The 24,880-nt window shown below is 40.1% G+C and overlaps 2 protein-coding genes across 11 annotated transcripts in view; one reads left to right on the top strand and one right to left on the bottom strand.

Moving 5' to 3' along the window:
- CREB1 (cAMP responsive element binding protein 1) overlaps positions 1 to 8,380 on the top strand; it is a 60,739-nt gene extending 52,359 nt beyond the window's left edge. For 4 of the 5 annotated variants that reach the window (XM_055398644.2, XM_055398647.2, XM_055398643.2 and 1 more), the window contains one exon: positions 2,701 to 8,380. In XM_055398644.2, coding sequence (XP_055254619.1) covers positions 2,701 to 2,845 — 145 coding nt within the window. In that variant the 3' untranslated portion in view covers positions 2,846 to 8,380. The remainder of the gene's footprint in view (positions 1 to 2,700) is intronic. The other variant, XR_008682219.2, reaches the window with a different exon arrangement.
- Positions 8,381 to 15,621: 7,241 nt separating this feature from the next.
- On the bottom strand, positions 15,622 to 24,806 carry METTL21A (methyltransferase 21A, HSPA lysine). Of its 6 annotated transcripts, XM_088828030.1 has the most exons (5): positions 24,478 to 24,661; positions 24,237 to 24,327; positions 23,649 to 23,828; positions 22,109 to 22,220; positions 15,622 to 16,312 (listed from the first exon to the last, which is right to left on the bottom strand). In XM_088828030.1, exons 3-5 carry the CDS (start codon positions 23,793 to 23,795, stop codon positions 15,915 to 15,917), a joined length of 657 nt encoding a protein of 218 aa, XP_088684156.1. In that variant the 5' UTR covers positions 23,796 to 23,828; positions 24,237 to 24,327; positions 24,478 to 24,661; the 3' UTR covers positions 15,622 to 15,914. The 6 variants fall into 6 exon arrangements, with proteins under 6 accessions (XP_088684156.1, XP_055254624.1, XP_055254623.1 ...); XM_055398649.2 differs by lacking the exons at positions 24,237 to 24,327; positions 24,478 to 24,661 and adding an exon at positions 24,668 to 24,806; XM_055398648.1 differs by lacking the exon at positions 24,237 to 24,327.
- Between the last annotated feature and the right edge of the window lie 74 nt (positions 24,807 to 24,880).

Genomic DNA, 24,880 nt, shown 5'->3' with positions numbered 1-24,880 from the left:
TGAAATGGAGGATTATTAAATGCCACCTCCTGGAACAGAGAGTATCAAAGAATTTGTGGTTAAAGGTGAAAACTAACACAGTAATTGGTGTAATTTCACAAAGATACTTGGAGACTATGCAAATATCTTATTTCTCTTTTAGGTATTCCCCACTAATTTTAGTATTCACAGGGGGATCTTTGCTGCGGTGATTATTACTGTGATATTCCAATGAGGATTTTGTTCCCCATCCCTTCTGCAGTTATTAACTGGAATTCTTTAAGGAAAATCTGTCCCTTCCCCATGTATTTATTATTTATATCAGTATGAATTTACAGCTACTTACCTTATTCTTTGGGCTGTAATTCCATTTTACTTAATTATGGTATTGTTAAGATTATTCCAGCTTTGGCCATTAGGAGTTCTTGTAAGTTGATTCCTGTGTCCTTTAGATGGCATCTTAATTTTCTTGAAGCACATCTTTATTTTCTGACACTACATTATCCAGGTTAAACTTCTCATCTTACGGTTTTCTCTGCCTTAGCTTTGAAATCAGCCATTTCTTCAGTGAGCCCTAGTTTCTTTCACTGGAAAATGGTTTACTTTGACCACTTGGTTAAAGTGCTGTCCAACTGTCCCCCCATTACAGTTATTTTTCTCTTTCTATAAATTTTTTGAAGTGCTCTTTGCCACTGAGGTTTCACAGGCCCTCTTAAGGACAGAGCTCGGAAATATATATGTGTGTGTGTGTATACACACTAGCTCATGTATCCACACATCTATAGTTCTGTGTATTACATATACTGTAGTAGTTACTATGTTTTATTAACCCCACTGACTGTAACCACAGGGTTTATTTTAGCCTTCCCTTCTTCCCCCTTTGCTTATTTGTAACTTTGTTCTCTGACAGAAACTTGGCTTCCCAAAAAAGATGGTTTATTAATGTATTTATTAAATGTTAGTATCATATAAAATAGTTTTATAATTGCTAACTTATACCCCTGTGAGAAACAAAATTTACAATACAACATTTATGTACAATTCTTTTTTTTTTTTTGCTTATAACCTTAAAGTACTAGTGAAGGCACTGTTTTCAAAGTTACTTAGCTGTGCTTTTTTTTTCTCCACTCCTTTCAGTGATGTGGGTGGTGGTGGTGGTGGTTTAATTGCTCAATTCTGTCCGACTCTTTGCAACCCCATGGACTATAGCCCACCAGGATCCTCTATCCATGGAGTTTCCCAGGCAAGAATACTGAAGTGGGTTGCCATTTCCTCTTCCAGGGAATCTTCCCGACCCAGGGATCAAACCTGCATCTCTGGCTTCACAGGTTCTTTACCCCTGAACCACCTGGGATGCCCTCAGTGAGGTTATGTCATACATTTACAGTGAAGTTAGATTTGTCAACATGTTCATTCAATTCTGGGATTACCTGACATCTTGTTTTCTGTTTTTAAATTGTCATTACTTTACTGTTTGTGCTGTGTGGTTCTATGGCATCTGACAGACATGTCTACCACCACAGTGCCGTACAGTACATTTATACCATTATAAAAAGAATTCCCGGTGATAACTCTTGGTGGTCAGCCTCTACCCCTTTCCCCAGTTCCTGGAAACGACTGAACTGTTTTCCATCTTCTTCCGTTTTTTCCAGAATCTCCTATAGATGTAACCTTTTGGATCTGACTTCTCTCACTTAGCACAGTGCATTCAAGATTCATTGTTAGTGGTGTACGAATCAGGTAGTTGGTTTTATCCCTGGTATTCTATGGATGTGGTTTATCCATTCACCTTAAAGTTTATCTTCGTTTCTGGTTTTGAAGGATTATGAATAAAGTTACAATGAACAAGTTATATACAGGTTTTTATATGAACTTTCAGTTCACTTGAGTAAATATCTAGGAGTGGCATGGATGGATGGAATGTAAGTATAATTTAATTTTATAAGAAACTGCCAAACTGTTCTTCAAAGTGGCTATACCATTTGCCTTTTTACCAGCAATGTATGAAAGTTCCAAGTGCTCTGTATCAGATGTTATAACTATATTTTATATTTAGGTCTCTGATCCCTTTTGAATTAATTTTTGTAAGGTGTGAAGTGTGTTCAGGTTCATCTTTCTGTATCAGCTGTTTAAACTAGCACCATTTGTTAAAAAAGATTATTCTTTCTTTGTGGAATTGCCCTTGTACTTTTGTCAAAATGTAATTGACCATATTTGTATAGGCTTGTTTCTGGGGTGTCTGGCTTGCTTCATTGTTTTGTGTATCTGCCCTTTTGCCCATCCAGTCCACTGGGAGAATCTTTTCTTCTCTTCTGTTCTTAAAAATACTCAGATAGAAATTTTTGAGACACTTTAAGAGGCACTCTCCAAGCTAAAGAGTTCTTTAAATTTTTTATTTAAAGCTCATTTGAATTTTGTATTCTACTCCAAAATATAATAATTTTTATTTTCATGTGAGAAAGCTTGCTACCCTTCTGCCCCATCAATTAAAATTGGTGCTTCAGAACAGTTCTTTTTTTTCTTAATCAGTTTTCTATGGTATGTTGAAAATTTTACATTAGGCAATTTCCAAGTCATTCTATTTTTTTCAAGTGCCTAATCTATAATATATTAAAATGTTTGTTGCTTTGAGCCAGATCTTTTTTTTTTTAATGTATTCTATCTAACACAAAATAAAGGATGCAGAAATGGTGCATAATTTTTCCTGTCTTTTGCTTATAGGGAAGCAGCACGAGAGTGTCGTAGAAAGAAGAAAGAATATGTGAAATGTCTAGAAAACAGAGTGGCAGTGCTTGAAAATCAAAACAAGACACTGATTGAGGAGCTAAAAGCACTAAAGGACCTTTACTGCCACAAATCAGATTAATTTGGGATTTAAATTTTCACCTATTATGGTGGGAAAAGGACTGGCTTGGCCACAACCAGAAAGACGAAATAAACATTTTATTTTCTAAACATTTCTTTTTTTCTATGCGCAAAACTGCCTGAAAGCAACTACAGAATTTCATTCATTTGTGCTTTTGCATTAAACTGTGAATGCTCCAACACCTGCCTCCACTTCTCCCCTCAAGAAATTTTCAGCACCAGGAATCATGAAGAGACTTCTGCTTTTTATCCCCTGCCCTCTTCAAGAAGTAATAATTTGTTTACTTGTAAATTGATGGGGGAAATGAGGAAAAGAAAATCTTTTTTAAAATGATTTCAAGGTTTGTGCTGAGCTCCTTGATTGCCTTAGGGACAGAATTACCCCAGCTTCTTGAGTTGACGTAATGTTTGGGCCACATGCTTAAAGTAAGTAAGGTGCAATGAAGAAGTGTTGATTGCCAAATTGACGTTTTCACATTTCCATTGTGAATTATGTAAAATCGTTAAAGAGACAGACCCTCTGAGAAAAGAATTTTAGGATGGTGTTGAAGAAATTAAGAATGAATTCAGAGTGCTTTCTATGTACATTCTCTTCAATACTGAACACTTGTCCTTGGTTCTTAAAAATATTCTGTATTAACTATAGCTCTTCGATAGGGCAGTTGTTGCTTCTTAATTCAGTTCTGTATGTGTTCAACATTTTTGAATACATTAAAAGAAGTAACCAACTGAATGAAAAAGCATGGTATTTGATTTTAAATTAAATCAAAGTAAGTAAAATTACAAAGCTTCATTTAGTTTAGTACTAAATTTTTAGTACATAGATGCTCGTTAGTAAACCAGTTCCTTGAATTATATAACAAGGTTTTTAAATAAATGTTTTTGTCATCACCTTCAAAAATATTTATATTGTCACACATTTACTTAAAAAGGTTTTTCTAATTAAACTGCTCCCCTTTGCACTTACACCACCAACAGGAAAGCCTTCAAGATGTTGACGCAAAGTGATATATTTGTTTATAAAATGTTATGTGTTATAGAAAAATACTGATTTAAAATTGTTTCCATATTAACATACTTTAACAGTTTAGTGAATTTTTTAATGAAAGAAGTTATAAGGATATAGTTTAAAAGTACAATATTAGATATACACAAGGAAAATAATTTTCTTCAGACTTATTTGAATGACTGCTGTACTACAATATTTGAATTGTCTTTCTTGCAAGACCTTTTTTGTTGTTTTCTTCCAAAAGGGATAGGGATGCTTAGCTTTCCAGTGTGCTATATATAGCCTTTGTTATTCTGTAAAGGAGCTACCTGTTTTAACTCCTGACTAGAACCATCTGTATTTGTATGTATCACACATTGTTTCCAATACAGCTTTTAATTAGTAATACTCATTTTATTCAAAGTCGATAAATTTAAGTTACCCTTTAAAAAAAAAATAAGACTGAGATCTGAAAACTTTGAAACTGATATAATGTTAGATTATAATTTCTCATTTGAGAAGGTGTTCTTTTTTTAAGAGAGTCTAGGATTTAATGTTTTATATTTAGTTATGTCATGGGTTGTTTTTAAAAGTTTGTTAATGTTTTAACAATATGCAGATGTGGGTGTTAATTATTGAGTCCATTTTGAAAAGTAAGACTTTTAATTAATATTTGTAAATGGTATTTTTTGTTTGTAACAAACCGTTGTCTTTTTTTAAGGATGAACAGAGTTTATGAAGCCAGCATCATTCTAAGAATTGAGTGATGTAGTCTTATCTTTGGACAGTTCACCAGATTCTCAAGAAGGCTTTCAAACGACTGTAAATTTTGTTGTTTATCCTGCTGAGCTAACGGTGAAAGTTATAGCATAAAAGTTATTTGTATGCCAGCATAGATATACCATTTTCCAAAACTGGTTTGATAGAAACCAAGCAAAATCACAAATCTGTTCACAAATAAGAATTTTTAAATGAGTCAGAATGTCAAAACTGAACATTTTTAAAGTCATAAGCTTTAGAAATGAAAATTGCTTAATATTTAGCAAATTAAATGTTCTCAGAAATCAAGGCTTTCTGTTTAATTAGCAAGTTGGTGGTCTCTTAGTCCCTGATAAATCAAGGCAATCACATCCATATTAGCTGGTTGGATTTATAAGTTCTTTGAGGATGACTGCTCTGGTTTGAAGTCAGTTAATGGTGAGGTAAGAAGTATATTCTGTTGCTAAATCTGTTTAGACCTTGGAGAGACTTGAAGATTTTTGTTTATACAGATAGAAATTAAGCATCTTTTGTGAAGAATTTTTTTTTTAAGAGAATTGGGGAAAATGTGTTTGTTTTTAAGCATGCAACTTTGAGAATCTTTGTTAACAACATAATTTTTAAAAATCTTACAGCCAAGAATATATGTGGCCACATTATAAATGTTTTTTCTCTTCATATTGGCCAAAAGGGAATAAAAATGTCATCATAGGAATCTGTACATATGCTACTGATTTGCCTAGACAATAGCAAGTTTGGTATTGCTCACTTTGCAAATATAGGGCCATGTGGCACTTTTATCTATAGGACAGATTAACTCTAATAAAAATGAAGTGGGAGGGGTTTATTTTTGATATATTGCTCTTATGAGTTTTTAGGCTTTGATAGTGTTTAACTGAAAAGTGGTTTAGAAAGGGCTAGATCCAATGTGTTCACATTATTAAAAAGAATTGATACCAGATGTAATTTTTAAGTTCATTCTTTTTCAAACTCAAGTACCATATTGGCAACCGTAATATTGTCATAGGTGCTCTGCTCATTTAGATACTCTGGAGGGATGGCATTTGTATAATATATGTGTACATATATATATACATACAGTATATATCTGAGGCTCTGAGAGCTCTTAAGTCAGGAATGCTGAGTATTATAGTCTATTGAGGTCAGATGAAATTTTACATTTTTGCGTGATCTGTTGCATCCCTTTTGGTAGTTTCTTGGACTGCATTACTCCAGCACTCATGATGGATTTTATCTGCTAATTTTCTTTTTTTTTTAATTGTTAATTTTCTTTGACTTGATACTTTTAAACATGTTACTAGTCACTTGAACCACCACCATAACCACCACCACCCCCAAAGTATCTGGTTTTTATGCTTTGTCTCTGGCAGCTATAACAGTGGTAAAAACATTTTGAAGATAGCTTCTAAAAGGTACCACTGATTTTTTTCAAAAATCATCCTGGGGGGAAATTTTTGGTGTTTTCATTTGAGCAGGGATTTTTGTCAAAATATACTTAGATGGTAAGTCAGCAGCAGTGCTAGTATCTGAAAGCACAATACCAGTCAGGCAGGCTGTCCGATCAGAAGTCATCTGGCTGAAGTTTATCTCTGCCTCTCAGGCCTAATCCCTGATCCTTTTGACCATTTAGGGTGACATGTGGAATCATACAAAGGCTTAGGAAGATACAAGTTTGTTTAAACCAGGATGCTTTTACTTACTTTAAGTGACTTCAATCTAGATTTCTTATTTTCATTTCTAATATTTTTAATTCTGTGATCAGCTATAGTCAGCTGTCAGCATAAATTGGTCTCTTTATTTTGAAGATCAGAGGGTTGGCTGCTTCATTTTGCAGGATTAAATAAGCCTGACATCTTAAAGTTAAAATTTTGAATTAAAGTAGGTTCCAAAGACACTTGTTACACACCATTTCATTTTTTTCAAGAGGCTTTATTTGTTGCCCTTGTAACCCTGAAAACTGTTGGTATATTGTTTCCCATTGACTTAATACAAAAGTTGTATATTTATTTGGATTATATTTACATTATATTCTTTGTAAATGTTTGGTGTAACTTGCACTTTTAAAATGACCCTGTTTGGGGTATTAGCAAACTTGAGAAATATCCTCATCAATTAATTGTCATCTGACTTTTTATGTCTCTCCTCTCTTCAAATCATGTGTCTTTTTTATCAAAGCTTTTTATTGATTAAAATATTTTATTTAACACCTAAACGCTAGCCTTATAAATAGCTGTAAAAAGAGGAAAATAAGGAAATTAGACTAGCTCAATTAATTTAAAAATGGGTTCAAACCCTATCTAATTCACTTTCATCATGAATAAAGATAGAAGGAAATACAACTCAAGTGAATAAATATTTCCAATTTTAAATGAGATTCTGTCCTCACCCCAACATTAATACTATCTATAGGATCCTAAGATATCCTTGAATTTGTGCAGAACAGTGAAAGACTTCAAGGTAATTAATTATTGTCATGGAGAACATGTAATAATTTGATTAACTTTTTCACTTTAAATTGTCTTCGTTAACATAAAAAATAACTCTCTAAATTTGACTGGTTTCAGATGAGAGGAAAAGTGAGGTGTGCTTATAGTAAGCCTACAGGTGAATTGTGGGATAAATTTGCTCACTCAGTTGTACAAAGCACAACTATAACTTTTTGTTGGATGGCTTACATACATCTTGAATACTTTTAATGTTGATGTGTTGACTTTTTTTAAGTTGACTGCACAGTCACTGTATGTACTAGGAACTGGTTTCCTTGACTGTCTAGAATCAACGGCTGAGAGAGGCACTAATCCCTGAGGGGTCGAACATATCATGGAGCTGAGTCAGTATGGAAGAATTTCAAATCAATCAAACAGGGTGCTGCAGTTCCATCTGTCTCATCTGCTAATGATAAGTTCTTATTGATGAGTGAATGTAGCTTAAGCCTTTGTATGTGTCCTCAGGGGGCAGACAAACTTTAAGAGGGACCAGATAACGTTTGAATGGAGGGATTATATTTCAGGTGTTTTAGCTTGAAATTTATTTTTTAAAAAAATAAAAATAGAAAAAAAAAAAAAAGAACAAAGCCTGTGAAGCAATTTGATACTATAAGCAGGCTGAGTTGTTTAGCACAGAGAGAAAATATTGACCTGTCTGCATTCTGGTACTGTGCATACAGGTCCTAGTTGGGTAAAACACGATACATTTTGAGTTATTCTCACCAGCAAGTAAAAGGAAAATGAATATTCTTCAGTAAATGTCTTTTGAAAAGGTCAAACCATAGGAAATGCAAATTTTACCTGCTTTGTACAGGCATTATTTAATACTTGCCTGTAGAAGTATGGCATTTCTAAGCTGGTGTCTGAGGAGCGTCTCAGATGTGAGAGTAAATCTAACATAGTTCAAGAATTGGTAGGGAAGGAAGAAAATCCCTGCAGATAATGACCTTAGTCAGCTGGCCAAGTGAAACGATCTGTCATTGTGTCTGGGAGGTTTTATTTTCTTACGTTTTTAAAATTGAATTGGTATATGCTTTATAGACATTGTATTTTTATCCAGGTGCCACTCCAATTTGTGTATGTAATTATTTATATTAAAATTGGGAAATAATTCGTGAGTATAGATTAGGATGGCAGAGAAGAGTCCTAGTTTGCAGTTTTCCATGTAAAGTCCCTGACTGGTTTGTCATGTCAGTTGTCATCCCCACCCAAAAAAGGAATTATTTCTAACCTAGCTGTATCACTTGAAACTTTAGAAACAAAATAATCAGGGAAGTTTCTAGAGAGAAAGCTGTCAGGTTTTTGGTTTTGTTGTTTTGTTTTTCCTTGAGGATTGGGGTCAAGAATACCTCCCCCCAAAACTGTCAGCACAAAACAGGGTATTGACTTTTAACTCTGATGTTGCTATTGGAGTTGAATACTAAATAAGTAACTATAGTGAGGAAAATACATTTCTAATAAAATTCCCTACATTCTAGAAGCATCCCTGTTGTTTTTTTTTTATTACCTAAATCTTTTTGTGCTTTGTGTAAAGAGAAAAAAATGTACTGAGTTATAATGCATTTTATTAACACTATGTACATATTAGCTGCTTTGTGTTCTGAATGGTAGCAGTTGCTTTGTATATTAAAGTAATCCTTGTGAATTTGTGAAATACTGTCATAAAGTGCTTTTTCTTACTGTACTCTTTGTGGTATCAACTGTCATAATGCCCTTTTTACACACATTTATGTGCTGTCACATAAACATGCTTTTAAAAACTCCTTAAGTCTCTTTTTTGGGATGGGATCATCTCCATTATGGTTTTTCCTAGGTGTGTTAAGCAATATTTTGTGGACTTGGTTTATTTTGTTAAATGGCAAAAGTTATGCTAGAATATATCACAAGCTTATGTTGCACAGCAGCAGAAAACTAACTCAAACAACATATCTTTACTTAATTTCACTGTATTCCTGGTTTTTAGCACAAGATTTCTTTTTTCAGTAAGATTTAATCAACAGTGCCTTTTTGGGGTTTTAGAGATGTTACCTGCCCTGTTGAGACAACTGATGGGAGACATATAGCCAGCTGTGTTTAATGTCACAAAATGCATGTTTGCATTGGAAGGATAAGAATAGATGACTTCTTGGGTCTCCTTGTAATTCTAAAGTTCTGTGATCACATAAAATGGAAGGAAAGGGGAGGAGATGTGGTTAATCTGCTCTTAAAGCACAAGAATAAAAGATTCTCTCCTGTACTATTGATTCAATTTCTGAAAATTAGCCGTTGCAGTCTAAAGGACTTTTAAAAATTGCCATGTTGTTTAAGCCTGTTATATCTGCAATTGTATTGAAAGAAATACATGAATTTTATTCCTTTTTTCTTCTACAAAGAGTGACCACATAATGTATTGTACAGACAGACATTTTTGAGAGGGAAAGGGTGAGGTGTAAACCAGGACTGTGCTGAGCAAATTGGGACCTATGGGTGACCCTCCTTGTAAGCTGAGTTCAGGTGCTTGGACCTCCAGTAAAAGCAAAGAGTGCCTAGCCTCTCCATCCACAACTTCACTGTCACTTGCTCATTTCACAAACACGTACTTGTTGAGAACACAATTCGGGTCACTGAAAAGTTCCTGTCTTCAAGAACCTAAGGCGCACAGCCAAGGAAACAATTCTAACACATTTATACAATTTGAGTCCTGAACTCTAGACTCTCATTTGTCATCTGTACTCCGACTGCAAAATAGAGGTCCAAACTGAACTTTTAATGTCTCCTCTAAATCTACTGTCCCTTAAGCTGGTTCTTCTCCATCTTGAAGGTGAGACCATTATCCACTAAGCTGCCGTAATGAGGGTTGTCCTTCCTCTTCATTTTTAATTTCTCCACAACTTAAGCACATTGACCATACTAGGGCTCAATGCCAGTGAGGGCCTAACGAGTGAAGAGAGAAGGTAATTTGAGTTTGGATGTGATGTTTGTTCTTGTTTGAGGTGCAAATTTAAATAACATCATTTTGAAGTGTGCATTCATAATGATGTATTCCCACCACCTATATCTAGTAAAAACATTTTTATCACTCCAAAGAAATGCTGCACTCATTAAAGAAGAGTCACTCAATTTTCCCCTCCCTTCAGCCCTTGACAACCACCAATCTTTCTGTAGATTTACCTGTTCTGGGTATTTCACATTATCAAAATATGTGACATTTTGTGTCTGGCTTCTTTCAGTTAGCATACTGTTTTTGAGGTTCCTCCACATTGTAGCATTTATCAGTACTTCATTTTTATGGCCGAGTAATATTCCAATGTATGTATATGCCACAGTTTGTTCATCTGTTGTACTTTTTTTGTTTCCACTTTGGAGCCATTGTAAATAATGCTTCTGTGAACACTCATGTGCAAGTTTTGTGTTTTGAGTGCTTGTTTTCAACTTTGCGGGGGTATGTACACCTAGGAGTGGAATCGCTGGGTCATATGATAATTCTATGAGTTAAATTTGGAGGAACTGCCTCAGTGGCTGCACCATTTTCCATTCTCACCAGTGACGCAGAAGTGTTCCAGTTTCTCTACATCCTGGCCAACACTTGTTTACTTTTTGGAAAAAAAAAAATAGTAAAGCCATTCTCACGGATGGGGAAGTGGTATCTTACTGGGGTTTTGACTTGTAATTCCTTAATGATACTAAACATCTTCTCATGTGTTTGTTGGCCATTTGTATATCCTTTGGAGACGTGTCCAACTTCATTGCTTGGCTTTTTTTTTCTTGAGTTTTGAGTTCTTTATATATTCTGGATACTACATCCTTATCAAATAACAGATTTTGCAGATATTTTCTCCTATCCTGTAAGTTTTCTTCTCATTTTCTTGATAATGTCCTCATTCTAATTTTTTAACTTAGTTTTTTAAAGTAATAATGTATATTTGGAAAAAAACAGTACAAATGGGTGAGTTTGTATATCCTTTTAGTGACAGTCTGTCACTAAATGTACACACAAATGTAAATGTCTCTTCTCTCCTTGTCCCTTTTTTATATAAATGGTACTCTGTTCCTCTGAATGTGTCTTGGCAATAGTTGTATTTCACTACATGTCTGTCTACCTCAGTCTGACAGGTGTGAAGTATCCCATTGTATAGATATAGCAATAGTTTATTTAACTAGTACTCTCTTTCTGGACATTTAACTTGTTTGAAACTGCTGACTGTTAAGATATACACAAGTTAGTGTATCTCCAGGATAGATACCGAAAAGTGGAAACTTACTTATTAAGTATAGTTTTCTTCATATTTGGAGGTGGTTTGCTAAGCAGTATTAAGAAACTGCTCAGTTAATTTTAAAATGTCATATTCATTAGTATTTTTAATGTCAAACTTCACAGTCTCTCTTTCATATTCAAAGAAAAATTAGAAGCAATGGAGAAGGAAATGGCAACCCACTCCAGTGTTCTTGCCTGGAGAATCCCAGGGACGGGGGAGCCTGGTGGGCTGCCGTCTGTGGGGTCGCACAGAGTCAGACACGACTGAAGCGACTTAGCAGCAGCAGCAGCCTAAAGTTAGTCCTTCTCATTTCTGTTACACTGTTTTCCCTTCTAATCTTCCTGAGCAACAGTTGTCCTCAGCTAGGGAGCATTCGGTGATGCCATCTTTTTAGTGTTAAATTTTAACCTTTCTCTGGTTGTAGGAAGAAAAGCATAACATGATTTTAAAGCAGAAACTTCTGAGCTAACAAGTCCTCGATTTTTGAAGTGACAAAAAGAGCCCTGAGGAGTGCCCTGCTTTTCCTGGCAGCTCACGTCAGTGGTGAGAGAACCCAAGTCTCCAGTTTCCAACAACACAGAAATATACTCACTATAGCGTCTCACCTCATTGTTGTAAAGCACTTGAAGATGCTGTTTCTGTCTCGGCAGAGGTTGTGGGAGCCGTAACATGACTTTTTCCTCACACTAAATCACATGTTTATTTCACCAACTATATCTAGGACCTCTTACCAGTTTAGTCACTCAGTCATGTCTGACTGCGACCCCACGGACTGCAGCACACCAGGCCTCCCTGTCCATCACCAACTCCTGGAGTTGACTCAAACTCATGTCCATTGAGTCGGTGATGCCATCCAGCCATCTGTCTCATCCTCTGTCCTCCCCTTCCCCTCCTGCCCTCAATCTTTCCCAGCATCAGGGTCTTTTCAGTGAGTCAGTTCTTCGCATCAGGTGGCCAAAGTATTGGAGTTTCAGCTTCAACATCAGTCCTTCCAGTGAATATTCAGGACTGATTTCCTTTAGGATGGACTGCTTGGATCTCCTTGCAGTCCAAGGGACTTTTACCAATAGTAGTGCATTAAAAGTGATTTTTAAAAGAATCTTATTAATAAATTGTTTCAATTCCCTGGCAAGTCCAGTGGTTAAGATTCTGCCCATTCATTGTCAAAGGTGTGGGTTCAATCCCTGGTCAGGGAACTAAGATCCCACAAGCTACATAGTGCAGTCAAATAAGAAATTTAAAAAATTAAAGTGCTTGAATTTTAAGAACAGTATCTTAAATTGTTATTTGTGTTTCTTGATTTTAAAAATGACTGAAAATTATTCTATCAACCACCATAAACTAAAAACATAGATTAAACAAATGATATTGGAACTGAATCTTAATTATATAAGTTCATAACAATTTTGTTACTGAGAATATGCTTTACATTTTGATATCCCTGGGAATAGGCAATTTAATAAGGTAACTGATATATAAAGGAATATGGATTTTTCATGAGTATATACTTATTGAACAACTTTTATGAAGAGGACACTGTTAACACTTGAAATATAAAATATGAGGTACAATCCTTGCCTTGCTGGAGCATAAACTATACTTGGAAAGATGATGAAACATTTCAGACAATGTTACTCTGCCCTCAGTTTTCAATCTAGTGTTCAGTTCACTTAGACAGTGTTTTGATCAATTATAATTATGATCTTTGAGTACGAAGAATAAATGTACTGTTAGAGCTGTTAGAAACCATGGCTTCAGATGGTTCTGTCATGAACTACAGCAAGATACCCTTAAGAGGGATCTTAGAAAACAAGTGTACTTTATAGTTTTAGTTCTAAAAACCTGATGTATATTTTAACTCAGCATCTTGGCATTTGATTTTAACTGGGAAAAAAAAAGTTACTGATACCCACTGGCTGTTAACCACATACAAGAAACAGCAATGTGAGAATCAAGGCTTAGTACAGTAGATCTAGAGGAGACTAGATTTCTGTCCTTGAGGACAAAATAAGCACACTTTAAAATGTATATTTATGGGATAAATTAATCCTTTTTTCAGAAATAAAAAAAGTCACAACTTTGTTGACATTTATAGTGGACCAGATATATTCTTACACCCCCCTCCCTCTGTACACACCCCTGAAACACTCATTTCCCAGCTTCTGGTAACATCGGTGGCTGATGGCACTCAGCTGAGTCTCTCAGGAATTGTCTCCACCCCAGTGTTAAGCCGCTTGGATCCAATGACTGACTACACAAGGATGTAAGTCCCACCCCTTTGCCTCAATACCCATTTTCTGGCCACCCCAGCTCTAAATTCTGCTGAGGGCTTTCCCACCTACATCCCAACCCAATTTCTCCCTCTTTCCCAATCCTGCTACTTTTACTCCCTCAGAGGTGTTCTTGAAAGCATTCTCATTTAAACTTTCTGAACCTTAACCTTCAACCCTGAGTCTATTTCCCTGGGGAACTGGACCTGTGACGTTTTGAACCCAAAGCCAAAAAAAAAAAAAAAAAATGACTTGATTTTCACTTAGACAGCCGAGCCATTCCTGGTGAATTTTTCTCATCTATTTGTAGGGCAAGGGGAAAAAATTACCATCTACCTTTTCTGATTCTTAATGTTTTACAGAAATGTAAAAGAACCCAATCACAGCTTACTTCATTTGGTGGTGCATCCAAGCACTCTCCTGCCCACACCCCACCCCACCCCACCCCATCCATACCCACAGCCATTCTCATAGCTCTCTCCAAAGTCAGGCATGTTCAAGCAAAGGAGCTGAACTCCAATTAATATATTCATTTCTAGTAACATACCTAGATGGGAATGGCCTTTCATTATAGTGTTGTTAATATTGCAGGGCTTTTATTTTACTTGTTTTTAAAGATGTTCCAGGCCCATGGTACAGTTCTAGCATTTTATGGATTCGGTTATCTGTGGATATTTCCATTTCATGTGCATTTATCAGAATTGTGTTGAACTGGTACATCACAATGCTCAGAACTTTAAATTCACCTTTATTAAAGTAAAACCTCTATCTAAACCTCTATTTAAAATATGACACATCCAAAATAGTCATTAAAAGGTTAAGAGGGAGGAGGTCTTATTTCTAATGTTTTACAAAGTAATCTATCTCTAGTAGGAAACATCATACTGAGATTATAATAGTCTTATGGTCTAAATGTTTAAGCTGTTTAAGCTTTTCCATTATGGGGGTAAAAAACAAAAGAGCAGGTTATGTGTGTGAATTCATAAAGTCTATCAAAGGTAATCATAAAACAATGTAGCAATCAATCCAAAGATCAATACCCTCTAACTGTAATGTATCTTTTTCATTCAACAAATATTTGGTTATGATATACTAGATACTGGGGAGACCATAATGAAAGAGGCAGAAGCATTCCTGGCACCCCAAGAACTGTACAACCTTCTGGGGCACACAAACATTGAATAAACAATTACAAGTGCAATGTGGAAGGAGCTGAGACTTGGGGAGTTAACCTCCCATGGAGGGATGAGGTCTAAAACTTTTAGTGTCATCCTGTGCATCATGAGGAGGCAGGGAAAGCCTACAAAACAACATTTGAGAAATACAAAAACATTCGAGAAAGGGTAAAGCTGAAGAGAGATACTTTAGCTTTTGATTTGAAGAAGATAACCTATTCCCAGCACACAGAGGTCCAAGATTTTAGAAGCTTACCAAAAAGTAACTAAGATTTTATTTTTATTTACTCTTTTGTTTATATACCTAAATCTGGAATTACACCAAAAAAGCATATGAGAGCTCTGAAAACTCACATCCTAATCTCTAGTAACCAAAAGTACTTAAGGCCTAAACACATCAGACAAAAGATTTCAATAGTATTAACAGCTCAGGGAATGTACACTAAACTTCTTGTCTTATACTCAGAAAATTAGAGAACTGGGATAAACATATGTCTTACAATGTGTTTTAAATGATTTGCATGACCTAGCCTCACCAATGGCACCCCACTCCAGTACTCTTGCCTGGAAAATCCCATGGGCGGAGGAGCCTGGTGGGCTGCAATCCATGGGGTCGCGAAGAGTCAGACAACTGAGCGACTTCACTTTCACTTTTCACTTTCATGCACTGGAGAAGGAAATGGCAACCCACTCCAGTGTTCTTGCCTGGAGAATCCCAGGGATGGGGGAGCCTGGTGGGCTGCTGTCTGTGGGGTCGCACAGAGTTGGACACGACTGAAGCGACTTAGCAGCAGCAGCAGCCTCACCAAAACAAGTTCTTTATACCAACCCTTCATCACAGCATCGGTGAAAATTGTTTATTGAGAAGGAGCATATGGGATACAGAAACAACACAAACCAAAATCACACACTTTCCTTTAATGTTAATTGAATTTCAGAGTTAGTAAAATATAACTAAAGAAGTCACAGCAATGGGACAAAGTGCTGCTTTGTTTTAAAACTGCACATTTGCTTTGTCTTTTGAGAACCTTTGGTTAAACTTGTACAGTGGGCTACTTTATTACATATGATTACATTCCCCATGTAAGACCTCAATTGATACACTCAGTGACAACATTCTTATTAATTAGAACCAATTATAAGTCCTCTCTCAGGCATCTCCTCTGTGCCTTGTAAATATGTACGTCTTTTTCAGAATCATAGTGAACCTTGTTCACAGTAAATTGCCTCTCCAGCATTGCTAAGAAGTTGTAATCCCGTTCATAGCGAATTCGGCAAGCTAAAAGAACCACAGAGTGGTTGCTACAGAGATGCTCCAATGTTTGAAGAAGATCTGTGAATGTTTCTTCTAAATATATGATATCAGCTCCAAGTATCAGGTCAAATTCTCCAGGTGAAAAACTCCCCAAATTTTGTCCCCAAGTCAGCTCCTTAACAACAGCTTTGGGCTGGATATGGGGTGGTAAATTGGCTTGAACGTTTGATTTAAGAAACTCTAACGCTACTTTTCGATCCGTGATAGTCACATGAGCACCTAGAATGTGGGACAGAAAGTAATGCGCACATCAGTACAATTAACAAGTAGAGGGGTCACGTTAAACAGCAGGGTGAGCGTCTCTACACATTTCCCCTGATACATCAGAACAACGGCCAGAAGCGCCTCCTCTACTGCCTGCAGGTAAACGTGAACCTTCGGTTTGCCTCTATGACTTCTTACTGTTTGCAGAAGTTATGCCTGTTAAATACAAAGTCCCCAAGCGATAAGCTAGCTGCTGCTGCTGAGTTCTGCAGGCAGAAGTGGCCCACCCTCCATAGGTGTCTGCCACGACACTTCACTCACTAGGTTACCATCCTCAAGTCAGTAGGCTTCAGGGCAAAATGGAAGCCAAAGATGAAAACTCTGCGCACAAACGATTATGAAGACAGCGAGATACTTTTAAACACAGAAAGGCTCCTTTCTGGGGCTAAAGCTTTAAAAAGAAGCATGGAAAAGATTAACTGGCTACTAAGAAATTTCAATCTACCTCTACTTATGCTGTCAGGAAGCAGCCAATCTATATGTAATCATTCAATTTATATATAATTAAGGAAAAATGGTCAAGTTAAAAATCACAAGATTGTATTACAGTCCTGTCCTGGGTGTTCATTGGAAGGACTGATGCTAAAGCTGAAACTGCAGTACTTTGGCCACCTCATGCGACGAGTTGACTCACTGGAAAAGACTCTGATGCTGGGAAGGGGTGGGGGCGGGAGGAGAAGGGGACGACCGAGAATGAGATGGCTGGATGGCATCACCGACTCTGTGGACATGAGTTTGAGTGAACTCCGGGAGTTGGTGATGGACAGGGAGGCCTGGCGTGCTGTGATTCATGGGGTCGCGGAGAGTCGGACATGACTGAGCGACTGAACTGAACTGAACTGAAGTTTCTACAAGCAATGTGTAAAATGAAAGAGGCAGTATTGTATTAATCTGTTTCTTGTGTGTTGTTTACAATGAACTAAGAGATTCAACTTTTTGAACCAGTATGGCGGGGAGAAGTCTGAACTGGGAGTTACCGTTCAGGTGAAGCAGCTACATAAGGTCAGCCCTGAAACACTTCATCTACACTGCATTAACACTATCGTACACATAATCCTGCTTGGTTTTAACCCTGTAAGTTCTAAAACATAAACATTACATTTCATTCTTTCATAAATTATTTTTCATCTGCATCCTTCAGTCTGCAATCTTCATGGGCAATCCCCCAGAGCAGCTGTTGGCAGCACCATTTCATTACAGTTTATACTGAAAGTTTCTTATCTTGACATATAAGATATTAGAGTATATAATTCAGTTGGACATGTGACTCAGTCCTGAGTGTGACACTGTGAAAATGTGCAAGCTGACAGATGCATGCACCTATCACTGTTGCTAGGCAGAATGCTGCCTGGCGAGTAGAATTCAGTGATACTTTCCATCTCTCCTGGTAACAAGCCTTTTCCTGCTCTGACCTAGCACTTCACCTCTGGACTTCCTAACAGGCTACAGAGCACTCTGCTGTCAGCACTGGGGTGATGTGGTTTTCCATGTCGCCTCAGTGTTCACGTGATAGCTCTTAGATGGAGACCTCCTTGAATGCCTGCCTCAGAAGTATCTGAGGCTGCTTCTGACCTGCCAAGTGTGCCACAAGTTTTAGTAGAACCTTACTGTCAGTTGACCATTCCCCAAAACATCCACCAATTCCATAAATATCCAAGTGGCCGCCATCAGCCAGGGGACAAAGACCCCTACCTTCACAGAATCTACATTTAAGTTAGGAGAGAGGCAGCAAGGGACGTTTTTAAAAGTAGGATATCCAGTGTGTTAGTCGGAGGTACACACTAAGGAAAACAATAAAGGAGGAGAGAGATATAAAACATCAGGAAGTAAGAGAGTTGGTTTGAAAGGGAAGGCCTCCCTGAGAAGGAAACTTAGGTAGGGGAATAACCAAATGCATAGGCACATGTATGGAATCACGATTATAACTATGATTAAAGTATGGATGGAGATGCCTTTAAAAAACTAGTAATAAAACTACCATATGACCCAGCAATCCCACTGCTGAGCATACACCCTGAGGAAACCACAACTGGAAAAGACACATGTACCCCAGTGTTCACAGTAGCACTGTTTACAATAGCTAGGACATAGAAGCAACCTAGATAGCCGTCCACAGACGAATGGGTAAAGAAGCTGTGGTACATAAATACAATGGAATATTACTCAGCCACCAAAAGGAGCGAATCTGAGTCAGTTCTAGTAAGGTGGATGAATCTAGAGCGTGTTATAAGGGTGAAGTAAGTCAGAAAGAGAAAAAAATACCATATATTAACAAATAAATGGAATCTAGAAAAATGGTACTGATGAACCTATCTGCAGGGTAGGAATAGAGACGGAGACATACAGAACAGACTTGTGGTCATAGTTGGGGAAGGACAGGGTGGGTAAGTAGAGAGAGCAGTCCTGAAACACATACATTACCATACGTAAAATAGACTGCCAGTGGGAAGCTGCTGTAAAACACAGGCAGAGAGTTGTGTTTCAACCTAGAGGGGTGGGATGGCGTGGGTGGTGGGAGACAGGTTCAAGAAGGAAGGGACATGTGTATTTATGGCTGATTCACATTGTTGTAAGCCAGAAACCAACACATTATAAAGTAATTACTCTTCAATTAAAAATACATTTGTAAAAGTATGGATGGAGACAAGGAAAAGAAGGAAATACACCAAAATGCTAATGGTAATTATGTTGTAAAGTCATGAACAACCAGAATCTTTGGTGGGTTTTTCCTTTTAGACAGCTTCTAGGGCTGTTTTTGTAATAGAGTTATATCATTTTTATAACTAACAGTAATTTTCCTGATTTTCTACTTCATCTTTCATTCCAAAGCTATGTGGGCATCTACTGTGTGCCAGCTTCTGTATGAGCACCAAGGACACACAGAATGAGACATTGTCCCCTTCCTCAGGAGCCTCAGCCTGCCAGGACAGACAGACGCCTGAAACAACTGCCCAGAGCCAGACGTGACAGTGCTGGGGGGCAGAGGGGACACCGAGCACTGGGGCGCTAGAGAAATGAGGCAGCAGTTACTTCCGGGGCAACCACGGGCACACTGTCTGCCATTCTGCACGCTGGTCCCTCCCAGAGGCCCCATCTTCTGTGGCAACAACTAACTAGTCCCTCGCTCCAGGATGGTCTTTGAAGAACCTTATCCTGGCTTTCCCAAGCCCACAAATTCAGATTTCCAGATCAGAAACAAACATGCAGAAGGGCTAGGAACACTTGCTGAGCATTTACTTTGTGCCAGTCAATGACCTACAGATGTCCACGCATGATCTAATTTGATCCTCGCGGGGCAGTGAATACGGTCATTATCCCCATTTTATTGGGAAACTGAGGTTTACAGATTCAGCAACTTGCCAAAGGTAACACAGCCAGTAAGAGTTAAAAGAAGTCAGAGGCGGTGGAGTGCTTACTTGCGGCTGGGGGGTGGTGAGGGAGTGGACAGGAGGGTGTATTGGGAGTTTGGGATCAGCAGGTGCAAACTATTGTATGTGGGATGAATGGCAGCAAAGTCCTACTGTGCATCACAGGGAACTGTACTCAGTGTGCTGTGACAGAGCATAATGGAAAATGTGTATATATGTCTGGGTCGGTTTGCTGTGCAGCAGAAGTTGGCATTGGGAATCAACTATGCTTCAGTAAAATTAAATTGAAAAAAAAAAAGGTCAGCGCCTAGTGGGCCTCTAACCCTGTGCACATCACCACACTCTGTCTTGACAGCAGTGAGGAGGCCCTTGTTCTCAGGAAGAGACAGAAGAAACCTCATCTCTGCATCCAGTTAACTCCTCTCACGTCACCAAGACGAGGGTTGGTGATGCAGAATGAAAATAACTCAGGCTGCTGCATCCAACAAGCTTGGTTTGAGGCTCAGCTCGACACTGATCCAGACTTCAGAAAGTGGGTTAGTTTCCCAGAACTTCCAGCTTCCTGGCAAAATGAAAATTTTAACATACTTAACATGCATAGGGATGATACAAGGTTAATGTGAGAACGAAAGATGGTATCAGTGAGGGCCTCCCCGGTGACTGAAACTGCTGTGACGTCAGACACGCTTGTGTGCTAAGTCGCTTCAGTCGTGTCTGACTCTTTGCCACCCCCATGGAACTGTAGCTCACCAGGCCTCTCAGTCCATGGGATTCTCCAGGCAAGAATACTGGAGTGGGTTGCCATTCCCTTCTCCAAGGGATCTTCCCAACCAAGGGATGAAACCCACATCTCTTATGTCTCCTGCCTTGGCAGGTGATCACTAGTGCCACCTGTGATGTCAGACAGATGGACCTAAATCAGCTTCCAGGTACATACTTCCATCCACTGCCCCTGCCTGTGCTCCCCATCGGAAGGCAAAATCTAAACAGAGAAAGGAAAACTGAAAAACATATGTTACCAGAAAAAGAACAGGACAAAAGTGGGGATTTAGTGGATCCTCAAGTAAGGCAATGGCAAGCCACTCCAGTACTCTTGCCTAGAAAATCCCATGGATGGAGGAGCCTGGTAGGCTGCAGTCCATGGGGTCGCTAAGAGTCGGACATGACTGAGCAACTTTACTTTCACTTTTCACTTTCACACATTGGAGAAGGAAATGGCAACCCACTCCAGTGTTCTTGCCTGGAGAATCCCAGGGACGGGGGAGCTTGGTGGGCTTCCATCTATGGGGTCACACAGAGTCGGACACGACTGAAGTGACTTAGCAGCAGCAAGTACTTGTACACACATGATGGAATTCTAGATCCTGACCACCCCAGTGTGGTCTGAGGACCAGCAGTTTGGGCATCGCTGGCACCACTTGGGAGCTCATGAGAGATGCAGGCTCTGGGGCCCCACTCCAGTCCCAGGGAAGCAGAAACAAGAGCCCCAGCTGACAATACTGAAGTGAGGAATAGGATATATTGTATCTTAGAGGCAGGTCTACCCAATCATCGAATAGCTTGAACTGCACAAGCCAGAAGTTGTAGAAAAGAATCAAAAAATTTGTCAACAGTCAACTCTTTGTCAACAAAGAGTCAATGAATTATGAAATAGAAATGAAGGTTAAAAATGCTGTAGGCCTAAATTAATGTCTGTATGCAAAAAAAAAAAAACACAAACCTTGACATCAAGTCAGAACTAATACTGTTTAATAGAAGATGTCGGTTCAAATGGCAGGGAGCCCAGCCCTTCCTAAAAGGAACAAACCACCAAAGATGCCTCAGCAACAAAGGTAAAAGATTTTCTGCTCTCCTTACTTCCTTGAGGTAAATCCAAACATAGAGACAGGGATAGTGGTTTAGTTGCTAAGTCATGTCCAGATCTCGAGACCCCATGGACTGCAGCCCGCCAGGCTCTTCTGTCCATGGGATTTCCCAGGCAAGAATACTGGAGTAGGTTGCCATTTCCTTCTCCAGGGGAACTTCCCAACCCAGATATCAAACCTCCTTCCCCTGCATTGCAGGAGGTCGATACCTAAAATGGAAAAAAAAAAAAACTACATACATGGATTGGATAATTCTCTTTGAACCCAGTCTCCTTAAGATCATCACAGAATTGAAGGGGGCAAAGCATCTCCAGTGAGAATATAAATAACGGGATGAGAGGGAGAGAGAGAAGGAATGAGCTTTCCTGGAGTTGTGAGCATAGCAGTTGTGGCCCGTGACTCATAGTAAGTACAAGGAGAAGGACAGTAACCCAGCAAGAGGGAAACTAACAATGGGTTTGCGTCATGAAAAGGCGACCCCTCCACTCAAACAGGAGGGAGCCCTGCGTCACACTCACCCAGCAGGGCAGCCACTATGCCCACCAGCCCTGTGCCAGCACCCAGCTCCACAGCAGAGCAGCCCCTGAGCTCCACAGTGCCCATCTCCAGATACGTGGCAAGAACGACAGCCTGAGTCAAAACACAGTATGACAGTTAAGATCAATAAGCGCTTTAGGATTTCCAGCAGGCTCCATGCTCCAGGAAGTTACCAAATACCCTCTCCCACTGCAAGGCTCAACTCCCAGGTTAACAGCACCCATGGGAACTCAGCTGCTGCTGGTAGGGTCACCAAGAGCAAACATGGATACTGAGTCCCACAACCCAGCTGCCCCCAGCCCCACCGGAGGCCCTTGAGGAGACAGCAGCAGTGATTCTGTCCACCCGAGACCGGGTCCTGCTGAATCTGGGAAGGTTAACTTCTGTGTCACAGCACCAAGGTTTACAAACCCATTCTGGCAGAGCTGACATGAACAGTCTCTGTGATTCGGCTTAAGGAATGTCCAGTTCCTAAACCAAGTTCAAATCAGCAAGGCCACAACCAAAGGGGACAAGCAGAGCCCCACTAAGGCTCTAGGAGCTGCATCCCTCTCTCCTGCTCTCCTGAGCCCCTAACACTCATCACCCCACAGCGACTGGACATCAAGGGGTAAGTTTCAGATGAAGGGTTGGACTTGATATGTGAGTTAGCATTTGCAAACAACTCTAAAAAATCAATGTATGCTCTTAACATCATTTTAATTTTTCATGGCCACATACTATTAGTATTACGAGCAATTCCTCTTCTCGGTGAGAATGAAGGAGACTCACCCATTCCTCACTATTCTGTATTTTTATTACTCTTTCTGAGAAAACTTTTCTTGTAGTTACCTTGGACTCCATTCCTAGAAGTAGTACTACTGGATTACAGATATATCAATATTTTGTATCCCTGAATGTTTCTGACACCCCAAATACAATGTTAAGATTGTAAAACTGCATCTATGCCAATCATTTATCCAGCATTCACTGAATCCTGAGTTCCCACTGAATCCCAGGTGTGGCTAGAGGCGGAGGGCAAGTCTGCCAGAAGCAGCTGAAAGAACAGGGCTGGGGAGAGGAAAAAGCAGCAATTACAGTGTCGTTTTTTGATCATGACAACCATGGAAAACTTAAAGAAAACACATGATCCTCATGTGGGGCTTTGTCAGTTACATTTTCTTTGTGAAATGTTAAACTTAACTGAAAAACTAAGTGTCCAAAGCAGCTAGGGGCTCCAGTGGCAAGTCATTTAATTTCTCTCAGCTTTCTTTCCTCACCCTTAAAATGTAATCTATTTGGTGGGCAGGGGGCAGGAAAATGATTCTAATGGGTAGAGGTTTTCTGGGGACAGGGTGTGGTGACGCAATGTTTTAAAACTGAGCATAGTGGTACTTGCACCTCTGTGAATTTACTAAAAAAAATTTAAGTGAAAGGTACAGTATATGAATTACAAGCCAACAAAGCTGTTAACTTTTCAAAAATAAGAGCAGTCTTATCATCAATTGCTGATATTTTCAGAGGCCTCCGGGGCTCACTTACCGCGTCCCAAACCACCGCTGCGACTCCTAGTTGCTTCCAGTCCTGCCGGATCTGGATCGTGTGGTTTGCAAAAGAGAAGGTGGCCAGAGGCTTGTGGAATCTCTGCAGCCCCATCTCCGCGGTCTCCGCATAGGGCACCAGGGCCATCTCGTCCCCGCCCAGCTCTCTGCTCCCTCCAAGCTGTGGGGCAAAAGAATCCCGAGTGAGGCTGTAGCCAGAAAATGCATGACCTCTTTAGCAGCTCCAAATGCTCAAAGCCAGTTGTTACAAGTTCAAAAGAAGAAAGAGTTGGGGCGAAGTCTCTAATCCCTTTTGCACGGCCCTCCTGGGAAGTGAGATTTCGCTCTGAATTCATGCCAAAGGTCCTGGATGCCCTAACCACTCACTGAATTCGCAGCGCGGTAAGAGTGAGCAAAGTGGAGGTGACAGCTCAGAGCGCGGAGAAGTAGCGCTTTCTAAACCGCCTGGGCCCGCGCGGACTGCGGCTTGCAACCCGCCGCGGTCGGCGGGGCATCTATTGTTTTGTGTTGCTCTCCCCTCGCTCCCTCTCCCTCGGTGCGTTCAATGGCGACCACCACGGACTCGAACCTGAACTTCAACCTGGGGTTAACGTTGTGATTATCCTGCTTTATGGTACCACCTGGATATACACGGTCTACGCAGATCCATTTCCTGGAGACTGAAAGTGAAAGACACTCGGGGATTCTGAATCACTCGCGGGGAGCGGGACCCTGGGTCCCGCATGGAGTCGGCCCCCTCCGTGGCTGGGAGCCCTCCCCGGAGTCGCCCGCCCCCCGACCCCAAGGAGGGGCGGCGGACAGGGACGCACGTCTTTCCCCCGGGCCCGAGGCGGCGGGAAGCGGCGGGGTAGGGGCGGGAGCCTGGAGAGGGGCGGCCCGCTCGGCCCGGCCTCAGCCCGCCCGGGCGCGCTGGAACCTCCCCGCCGAGGGGCGGCCAGCGCCCCGGGAGCCCGGCGGGCCACACGCTGGGGCCCGCGGCACGGCCTCGCCTCTACTTACGGCTGCGGAGGCGGCCTCGCGTGGCGCGCTCGGCGCTCTCCCCGCCCCCAAGGGCGGCGGCGGAAATGACCGGCTTTAAAGGGCCAGAGAGCGGGTAGCCCGCCGGGCCGGGCGGGGGCGGGCGGCCGGCGCCGGGCCACCCGTTTCCGGTCCCCCGCCCTCCCAGAACAAGTGATCCCAGAGCGCCGGCGACGCGGAGCTGCGGGTGCAGTG

This window comes from Moschus berezovskii, chromosome 2 (assembly GCF_049115385.1).
Source record: "Moschus berezovskii isolate FMDL1 chromosome 2, NW_MosBer_1.0, whole genome shotgun sequence".
Taxonomy (NCBI): Eukaryota; Metazoa; Chordata; class Mammalia; order Artiodactyla; family Moschidae; genus Moschus; species Moschus berezovskii.
Note: the sequence above shows the minus strand (reverse complement) of the source record. Positions and strands in the feature narration are given on the sequence as shown.

Bases quoted from the DNA above. Each gene is read 5' to 3' on its own strand.
- METTL21A (XM_088828021.1), bottom strand. From the start codon at position 24,003: ATGAATTCAGAGCGAAATCTCACTTCCCAGGAGGGCCGTGCAAAAGGG. The intron at 16,313-23,648 runs GTAAGTGAGCCC...CCCACATTCTAG, and splicing joins CAGCGGTGGTTTGGGACGCG to GTGCTCATGTGACTATCACG.